Source organism: Limulus polyphemus, unplaced genomic scaffold (assembly GCF_000517525.1).
Source record: "Limulus polyphemus unplaced genomic scaffold, Limulus_polyphemus-2.1.2 Scaffold3016, whole genome shotgun sequence".
Taxonomy (NCBI): Eukaryota; Metazoa; Arthropoda; class Merostomata; order Xiphosura; family Limulidae; genus Limulus; species Limulus polyphemus.
Window position 1 is genome coordinate 108619 of NW_013668626.1, and position 11134 is coordinate 119752.

Consider the following 11134-nt stretch of genomic DNA (forward strand, 5'->3'; position numbering starts at 1 on the left):
AACCACTTGTAACACCCACCTGTCACATGTACTTGTCACACCCACCTGTCACATCTACTTGTCACACCCACCTGTCACATGTACTTGTCACACCCACCTGTCACATGTACTTGTCACGTGTACTTGTCACATCTACTTGTAACACCCACTTGTAACACCCACCTGTCACATCCTCTCTTTCACAAACTGCCAGTAATTCTCTCTGATGTTTTTATACTGTTATTTATAACCAATAGAAAGTCAAAGTTTTAATCTGTAAAATGATGTATTATGTTACATATCTGTTTATACGTCTTTTAAATGTATAATATATAAATAATATTAAACCTAACTGTCTATACATGTTTTAAATGTGTAATATATAAATAATATTAAACCTAACTGTCTATACGTCTTTAAATGTATAATATATAAATAATATTAAACCTAACTGTCTATACATGTTTTAAATGTATAGTATATAAATAATATTAAACCTAACTGTCTATACATGTTTTAAATGTGTAATATAGAAATAATATTAAACCTAACTGTCTATACATGTTTTAAATGTGTAATATATATAAATAATATTAAACCTAACTGTCTATACATGTTTTAAATGTGTACTATACGAGGCCTGTGAGAAAAGTATCCGACCTTATTTTTTTGCGATAACCTGATGGATTTGAATCAAGAGCGCTTGCATGAGCCGACCTTGAACCTTCGAGCGCATGCGTGAATTTTTCCCGCTTGTTGATTGCGTCAGTTGTTGGCAAGCAGCCATTGAGTGAGGTAGTGTGTAGTGCTCTCGTCGGTTTTTCATTGCAAGGAAAATGACGGAACGACTGGAGCAGCGCTACTGCATCAAATTTTGCCAGAAACTGGGCGACAGCCAGGTGGAAACCATTCGGAAGATTCAGACGGCTTTCGGTGATGATGCTATGGGCATCACACAGATTAAGGAGTGGTACAACCGGTTTAAAGACAGCCACACAATGGTGGAGAGCGAGCCACGCTCCGGTCGGCCATCAACATGCCGAAATGACCAGGTCATTGCAAAGTGAACGCTATGTTCATGCGGGACCGTCGTGTGACCATCCGAGAAATTGCGGAAGAGGTGGGCATTATGACCGAAGATTTGGCTATGAAGAGAGTGGCGGCAAAATTCGTGCCGAAGCTGCTTACGGCAGAGCAAAAGGAACTTCGTGTTGAAGTCTCACAGGACATGCTGGACTCCACAAACAGTGACCCCGACTTCATGAACACCATAATCACTGGTGAAGAGTCTTGGGTGTACGGGTACGACCCGGAAACCAAATCCCAGTCGTCACAGTGGAAGCATTCCACGTCACCAAGACCAAAGAAGGCCCGCCAAGTGCGCAGCAACGTCAAAGTGATGCTGACTGTTTTCTTTGACTCCCGCGGTGTGGTACACCACGAGTACGCACCACAGGGTCAAACAACCTGTAGTACTCTTTGGTGATTGTTTGACCCTGTGGTGCGTACTGTCCTCCGTCGCCTACGTGATGCTGTGTGGCGCAAGAGACCGGAGTTGTGGTCAACAGGAAATTGGCGCCTCCATCATGACAATGCTCCAGCACATTCCTCGCACTTGATTCAGACTTTGTTGGCGAAAAACCAGACTCCTGTGGTTCAACAGGCTCCTTACTCTCCTGATATGGCTCCTTGCGACTTCTGGCTGTTCCCCAAACTCAAGAGGCCATTGAAAGGAACGCGATTTCAGACAAGAGAGGACATTATGGCTGCAACGACAGCCGAGCTAAACTCCATTTTGAAAGAGGCTTTCTCGGAATGCTTCCAACAATGGCGGCACTGCTGGGAGGAGTGCGTGGAGTCCCAAGGAGACTACTTTGAGGGTGATTAGGTTTCCAACGCTCCAGGTATGCCAGTTTTTATTCCCCGGCCAAAGGTCGGATACTTTCCTCACAGGCCTCGTATAATCTCAAGTCTTTGTTAAAATACACAAAAGCTACTTTACTTAAAGATTAAGATAAACAAATATCAAATTAAAATAAGTCTTTGTGTAACATATTTTAAGTATCAGTTATATTAAGAAAGTTATTCCTAAGTTTTTTTTCTTGAGAGATTAATTCTCAACTGTATTCCAGAGGATGACTTTTACGACAAGTTAGCTTGCAGTATTGCCCCAGAAATCTATGGTCACGAAGATGTGAAAAAAGCACTACTTTTACTGCTTGTGGGAGGTGTGGACAAAAATCCCACTGGAATGAAAATAAGAGGTTTGTTGTGATTACAGTTTAATCTAGAGAGTGTTAACTGTTAATATTTGTTTAAAATAGTGTCTTATGTTTAAAAAATAAATTTATACTAATTCCTTATACCACTAAAAGTTGGGTTTCAATACCCATGGTGAGCATAGTACAGATAGCCCAATTTGTAGTTTTGTGCTTAACAACAAAACAATTGATATAAAATAAAGGATATTTAATTTGTGCTTCACGGAAGTACTTCACTTTATTGTATTAAAAACATCAGTTCGGAGATTATATTCTAATAAAGAAAGGTATTTTGGATAAGAATGACAACTTATTAAATATTACATCAAATGAAATTAGATTGCTCTTTTGGAGTTTATCTTTTCAAGATTTAATCCATTTATCCCTGAAGAAGAAATATCTGTTCTCCAATAGTGGTAGGGTTATTGAGTTTCATGTTTTGAAATAATTCAAAATTTAGCATTTTAGAAATCTTCTAGATTTGTTCTTAATTAGTCTGAGACAGGAGTTTTAGCTATCACAAACAAATGTCAAATGTTTCAAGTTTTGTAACTGTAGTTTTTAGTTTGTTTGTACTTGCAAAAACATTCATTTATTATTAATGTGATGGGTAAGATTCTTGAACCAACAAGTTTAGTGAGTCCAAAACTTCTGAAAGCTCATAAGTGTGTGGTCTGAATAGATAACTCAAAACAAAGTCTGAGAGCAAAATCCGTTATCAGTTGAAGTATTTTATGAAAGTTATTTGCATATTCAACTTAATTTAGTTTGCATGAAAAATACTTTGTTAAAGGACACGGTTAAAGGTGAACACAACTTGTGATACGTGATAGTGTCATACTAATAAAATGATTTACATAGTTAATTTTTATTTAGGGATAGTAGCTAAGCTGAAGTGAAGTACTATTCAAGTTAACATTAACATAATTAGATTCTCCATAACTGATATGTTATTTTGATTCAAATCTGGGTCCTCCTGACTTACTGCTAACATGGCATCTAAGTGTCTGTGGTTTACAATGTAGAAAAGATACTGAATTCAAATGAATTTGTTTCTACATTTGCTTCCAAATAAATGTAATTTTCAGTTTGAATGATTTACATATGACTAGCAAATTGTACTTGCAGTTCTTATCTGAGATAAAATAACCTTATAATGTTACTATTAATAGAAAGATACAAGAAAACTATCAATTTAAGAGCTGTGTAAAGACACTTTTTGATCTTTTGGGATCAATAAAGTTCAAGGGAGAATTTAAATTTAGAAAATGAACTTTAAAATATTTTTGAATGCTTCTTATCATTTCTGCTTGTTTGAAAAATCTAAAACAGTGAAAGCTAGATAGGTGTAGATAATGGTAAAAGTAATATCATTTTAATAAATCTATAGGTGTATAACTTAACTGTGATATGTACTACATTCATATTTTAAGGTAATGATTTCATATCCTAAGTATGTACAAAGAAAAACCATGTCGTTTGCTCATTGGTGATATAGATATATATTTTATTTCATAAATACATAATTTAAAGCAGAAGGTTCAGGCAGGTACAAGTAGATTCCTCATAGTAAGGAAAAACTGAATGTGACAAATTTACACGAAATTCTTCATTGGTTTTACTTGTGGGATTAAACAGTAACTTGTGACAATGATGCACGATATGGAGAACAGGTGTTTTTTCACAGCTGGAGCTAAGAAAACTTTTTTGGACCAATCACACAAGAATCTGGCAATCATGAAATAAGATCTAGTATTTCTTAATCTGTTTTGTCCTGGAGATCACTGAACTTTGGAAATTATTAGATCAACCTACCTCTTAGTGTTAACATCTAATACTCCTACTCTGATTTCCATAATGCCATGTTAGCAGTAAATCAGGACTGAGGTTTGAATCAAAATACCATACCAGTTATGGAACACCTAATTTGTTAGAGCATTATGTTAACCTGATTAGTACTTAGCTATCCCTTGAAATTATTAATAATGGTTCAGGTTTTCTTCTTTTTTTATCCTACTTCTTTTTTGTTGGTTATGTCATTGTAACAATTAGTTTTTAACTCAGAAATATTTTATAATTGATGTTGTGTTATTTTGTAACATTTATTTAGTGTAATTCTCAAATAGAAATTAGATGTTCCAAAATGCATTTTTCCTCAGCCCCAAGGAGTCTCACCTGTAAACAGTGCATTGATTTTACTTAGAATTTTTCTATCCATACCAAAGAATAGGATTTATTTGCTGAGAAACTGTCTTCTCTTGAAAATAGAATAATGATTGATGTCACAGCATGTGGTTGAACAATTACTAATGAAGCTTAGCTTTGAAAATAGCTAAAGCCAATAGCCAAAAATTATGAAATAGAGAAGGTTTGTCTTTTTAAGTCAGTATAGAGTAAACTATGTATTTGAGTAGTAATTTATGGTTGCTCAACATATTGGTAACCAAGAATTCTTATAGAGGTAAACAAAAGATTCTAATGAAAGTTTACAACAACTTGAACAAACCATGTGTAGGAGAATATTTTTTACAGTTTTGTTTAATGTTTGATTAGTTCCAGCAAATATTTTCTTGTTAAATTAGATCTTTTTTGAAGGCTACAGGAGTTTTCTTGTATGACAAAATATCAAGTAAACTGAGTTAGGTTTAGTAAGTATTGTAAGTGAAGGCAATATATTTCAATGACTATATTCCTTCTTTATTGAACATTACTGTTCATTTTATTTTATTCAAACAATACACAAAATTAAAATGACCTGTTATTTATTAAAACCAGACTAATTGTTTGTTAACAAATTTATCTTGATGAAGAATAATATTGTTCACAAATAAATCTATCTCAGTTTTAGCCACATCTTTTTATTTATAGCTTGAAGTGGTGACTATATCAATCAGTGAAATAAATATTTGAATCATTATCAAACATATGGAAACTAACTGGTCGTGTAAAATTAAACTTTCTGATCTATAATAGAAATTCTATAACCATAGGTAGCATTTCTAGTGTTTTCTCAAAGCAGTGTCTCACAAGATAATTTTGAAAATTTAACAATCTGAAAGAGGATACAAGTACTAAATCAAATTACATGAATGTTTTAACAGTAACTAGACATTATTTAGTAAGTTTATACTAAGTTTATTGAAGTATGGTTTAATATTTCCACTGTGAGTAAGGAATAAAGCAGGAGATATTAGTAACACTACTCTAGCTTGAAATGGTTAGTCATTTCTAGGCTTTGAATGAATGTGAATGGTTGTATGCCAAAATGTTTATATATACATTCTCATCCATTTGAAAATAAGAAATTTTTGGATTATATGCAATACACATCTTCTCATGTACTATATTATTCCAAGAGATTGTGTTTTGTAATCCAGCTGGCCTGATAAGCTCTGGAATGTAGCAATATGCCTCAATGGTGAAGGCCTACGAAGGACGTGTTATAAAAAATTGTATTATATACTAATAGTGTAAACCCGTTCTGAACCAGGTAATGATTTGTTTAAAATCGATGCAAGTCGTATTGCAATAATTTCTTATTTTTTTGAAATTTCATATCATGATTAACTTTATTTTAAATTTAATTCACACCATGAAAACATAATTAGCAATGCAAGTTGGAATTAGCACACTTGGTATGTTAAGGTGTGCTTATTATATAACAACTTTGAAGCTCATACTGGAAGGTTGTGATTTCTTATGTCCCCATTTATGAAGTGCCTGCTTTGTACTTAAGAGCAGCCTCAAAGAATTTGAATCATAAACTTCATTGCAGAAATGGGTATGAGTGTGTGACTGTGTTATGTCATTTAATGTAGATCTGAATTTGGATTTAGCTGAAAATAAATATACATATATTCTTAATGTCTAAATTGATGCAGACAGTTTAATGTTGAGTAAAGAAAAAGCCCCATACTGCACAGTGAAAGTCTTTCACCTTCACCAACCTGCTAATTATTATGAAGTAACCACAAACTACTTAAAGCTTGACAGGATCACCATTGTCCAATTTGAAAATACTGGATACTGCATTTAAAACTGAAACATAACACTACTTAAACTATGCTTAATATGACTTAAAACAAAGTGGAAGTCAGTTTACATCTATGCTGATATCATCTATAATAATAAAAGGACGTGTCAGTGTGAAATTGTACACCTACTAAGTGTACCCTGAGGGTGTACACCTGGGTATTATTACTTATCCACATGCATGCGCTCATGGTGATCTTTTTAATAAGGTAAGCTAGTGCAAAACACATAGAAAAATGTTTTTCTTATATAACAAAATCTAGTATATAGAAACGTTAATGCATTTTGGTAACAATGAGTTTGACAATGGCTTTTATGTCATGTCGCTTTGCAACAAAAGTATAACCTAATATTGTTGTTAGTCTATATACTTAAATGTATAAAATGCAATGTATGAACTACAAAACTTAAAAAATATTTGTTGATTTCTTAATTTAGAGTCTGTTGATTAAATTCAGAAATAATTAAATTTAAATTGAATTGATATATTTACTTGCATAATAAATTTTATGCACTTGGTTCTAGGCTAGGTTATCTCACACTGTCTTTACTTTAGGCTTATTTTATTAATTTCTTTAAATCATACCAACATTCACTACACTTACAAATTTCATGGCCCCCTTGAACCCCTATCACTAAAATCGTAATGGGCAGACATTAAATGAACTATTCTGTCTGGATAAATGCATTTTGGCTTTTATGACTCCTTTTATTTCGAGAAATCAAGTGTGTCATGATGCAACATACACTGGCTTTTATATAGGTTAGATAACATGATGTATAGTGGCATCTATAGTTATCTATAATAATATTATTATCATACTTTTATTAATTTTTTAAACATATGCTTAAAATATTTTTGATTGTTCTATGCTAAAATAGGTTCAGAATACACACATTTATATAGTCATCTAGAATGTATCAACCTAATAACTCAAGCAAAACCAAGTACTTTCACCAGTGCTAAATAAACAAACTTCAGGGAAATAAAAGGAAGGTAACAGAAAAGCCACCCATCAATTGGTGTCTAAAATATGACTTGAATTACTTAATTTAGACTTTCTCATAACCCAGAAAGTGAAATAGACTTTAAGAAGTAGAAGTATCCAAATGATTCGCATAAAGTAAATTTTTTTTAGAATGGTAAGTTTCTCAGCAAATAAGTAGTTCTACTTTAAAAAAAAATCAATAAATGCATCGTGTCAGGTTTTAATGTATGTATATATGGGCCGGATTCATTACAGTAGGTGTCTGTGATTTGCTGGCAATAAATTTCAACAATAAACAAACAGCACACAGTCCACTTCTTTTAAAATAATATATTAGAACAGCTCAAACATATATTCAAATGTTCATTACACTGTTGATTATTGCGATTGTATCCAAAGCTTTAACCCTATTGTCACGGGTATCCTTTACTGTGCATGATACAAGGTTTTTGTGTCTTACTTTAAAAATTATATTAAACTACTTTTTGTTTATGTTATAACAATTAAAATAGCATAAAATCTTAGTTAATAGTAATACAATATTCACTCACAAAAATAAATTAATCAATAATTTCTAAACTAAACAGTCTTTTATATCATGACATAAACCCCTCTTCAAGATATATATTTACAATTTTTTCTTTCTTTTTTTTTTTTACTGTATACAAAGACTGTTCTTAGTTCATCCACAAAGTCTGAAGGTACACTGCTCACCTCATGATCCTCGCACTGTCAATCTTGCACGTCTGAATATGCAAGTGGTTGATGGTCTGATACTCGTTCAATCACAGAGTAGTTCTTTTCACTATTTAACAGCTTTTTACTTGTATATGTTACTGGAAACAGTCCATCTTCATGTTCTTGTAAGAGTACTGCCCCAATTCCAATGTCTGAAGCATCAGCCTGAACAATGAGTGGTTTGTTGAAGTCTGGCATTCTAAGAATTGGTGAGCTTCCCAACATGTTCTTTAATTTCTGTAATGTCATCTGGTGTTGTTCCCACGTCACCTTGTTGAGCAAGCCTTTCTTGGTCAGGTCAGACAATGGTGCAGTAATTTCAGCATAATTTGGGATGAATTTCCTGTAGTATCCTGCTAACCTTAGGAAGGATCTGATTTGCTACTTGGTCATTGGAGCTGGTGTATTTTGTATGCGGATTATCTTTTTCTTTTCGATGGCTATGTGTCGGTCTCCCACTTTATGTCCAATAAACTCCAGCACAGAATATCCAATGTAACACTTGGATGGTCTGATGGTGAGGCCTGCTGCCCTCACTCACCGGAACAATTGTCTAAGTCTCTTCAGGTGGTCTTCCCATCTTACAGTGTGTGCGTCAGAATGTCATCCATATAGTGCTCGATGTTGGTGGTGGTGGTGCGCATCCTTTTCCTCATCATGCAATTGAATGTTGCTGCTGAGTTGACTAACCTAAATGGCATCTGCTTAAATTGGTAACATCCATCTTGTATCACAAATGCTGTCTTCTCTTCAGATCCCATTTCAATTGGGATTTGCCAATAACCTTTACTAAGGTTGATCTTTGAAAAGAACCTAGCCCCATCTAGTTTTGCCATGATGGCCTCTAAGTTGCCCATAGGTTTGGAGTCAGACTTTGTCACGAGGCTCAGCTTCCGGAAGTCTTTGCAGAAACGGTTTGATCTATCCCTCTTCTTCAAAATTACAACTGGTGAACAGTAGGCTGAATTTCAAGGTTGATGATTCCAGCTTCTGACATTGTCTCTAATTCTTGCTTTATAAAGTCTCTCACAACATAAGGCATCTGATAGAGCTTCACTTTGACTGGATCCCTGGTTGTGGTCTCGATATTGTGTTGGACAAAGTCTGTCTTTCCTGGTTTATCTGTGTACTGGCACAGTAGGTCTTGTATTGCTTTTATTTTTCTTGCCAGTCAGTTCTTTGCTGGTATTGACATCTTTGTATGTCTCATCTTTACCTAGTGGTCCTCATTTTCTAAGACAAAGTTTCTATCTTATAGTTCTGCATCTATGACTGCTACACCTGCAACATCCATCTCTGTTTCAATAGCTGCATCCGTTAGGTCTTCTTCTATCCCAAAATACTTCTTCAACAGATTGGCATGGTATATCTTGGTCTTCACATTCACCTTGTAGTCCATTCTGTTAAGTACTTCCTGTACTTCAAAAGGTCCTTTCCACTGCAGGGTGAGTTTGTTGTGGTCTGTGGGAAGCAGAACTAAGACCTTTTGTCCAACCTTGAAATGTCTATCCTTGGCCTCCTTGTTATAGAAATGCTTCTGATTGCCTTTAGCTGCATACAAACTCTGTCAAGTGAGTTGAAAGGTCTCCTTCAGTCAGTTTCTGAGGTCCAACACGTACTGGTATGTGTTCCTTACTTCTGACTCTTCTTCTCCCGTCCATAGCTTTTTCAATATTTGCATCGGACCTTGTACTGTTCTTCCATGCAGTAACTCGAAGGATGAAAATCCTGTACGTGCTTGTGGGACATCTTGATAAGCAAATAAAACTGCCTACAAGTACCTGTCCCAGTCATATGGTCTCTCTTGGCACATCTTCTTTAGCATACTCTTTAAAACTCCATTGACTCTCTCACAAAGTCCATTACATTTAAGATTGTACGGGGTTGTAAAGAGTTGCTGAGTACTGACAAGTCTGCACACTTCTTGCATCAGTTCTGAAGTAAACTGTGTCCCTCTTTTACTCAGGATTTCTCTTGGAAAGCCTACTCTGCAAAATATCTCCAGGAGGGCTTCTGCTACTCTCTCTCTGTCTCTATCTTTGCCAGTGCTATTGCTTCTGGATAGCGTGTTGCATAGTCGACTACTAATATTTTCTTGTAGAATTAAGAACTTAAAACTTTTATACTATTAAAGTATGGATTGCCAATTGTCAAAATAAAAGGCTTTTACTTGTATTTGTTAATAGTATAAATATATACAGTAGGTGTCTCTGACTTGTTAGCAATAAATTCAATGATAATTAAACACCACACTCTTCACTTGTTTTCAAAATAATAAATATATTTGGAACAGTTAAATGTATGTACAACAAATTCTTCACACTTTAGAGATTATAGGCATATTATTAAACACTGTGTATGTAGTTCTCTTCTTTTTGTTAAAATTCCACTTAGATCTATTCAGTTACTTAAAAATTTCAGTTGACAAGCCAAACTATCTTCTCTATTACTATTGCACTAGTATTCTGTGTGTGATTCATTTACAATTGTGGCATGAGTTACCGTAATCGTTTGGTCTTCTTTTTTCTAAGTATCTTCTGTTCCTTTTGTCAAAGTGCACTCAGGCTGATTCAGTTACTTTAGAACCACGCTTTTGATGGAATAATTCTTCTTATTATCTACTGTTAGACTTACTCTAACATATTAAACGGTAGGCCTATGTCAATCCTTAGGCCTATTACTTCTACGGTTGTTAACTTCATGTCGAAACTTTCCTTGGCCTGTAACTTTCCTCTGTTTTTGCTCATCTCACACTATTTATATCTTTATCACTTAATCGTATGTCCACCTTCCATATTCTCGACGGCAGTGTATTGCACATGACGTTCGATTGTCTCAACATCAATGAATTATTAACAAAGCTTCCTACAATCACATGCTTTTAACTCTTATTATAACAAAAACTAATCAAAAAAGAAGAATATATATATTTTACATTTTGACACAATCACACAGTCTAGATCTAACTATCTATCTAACTAACTAACTCAAACTACATTTAGGATGCATATATATATATATTATAAATTGACAGAGGCCTAGAATGATCTACACACTACAAGTATTTTATGATGCAATAATACTAAATTAAAACAAGAAAAAATTAGAAGGTTCAAGCAACATGACATAATAATA

The 11134-nt window shown here is 34.2% G+C and overlaps 1 protein-coding gene across 1 annotated transcript in view; it reads left to right on the forward strand.

Moving 5' to 3' along the window:
* The window catches only part of LOC106468465 (DNA replication licensing factor mcm7-like), a 42490-nt gene that overhangs the window by 12941 nt on the left and 18415 nt on the right, over positions 1 to 11134 (forward strand). Inside the window, exon 9 of the mRNA XM_013928892.2 lies at positions 2112 to 2243. Within this exon, the coding sequence (XP_013784346.1) occupies positions 2112 to 2243 (132 nt within the window). The remainder of the gene's footprint in view (positions 1 to 2111; positions 2244 to 11134) is intronic.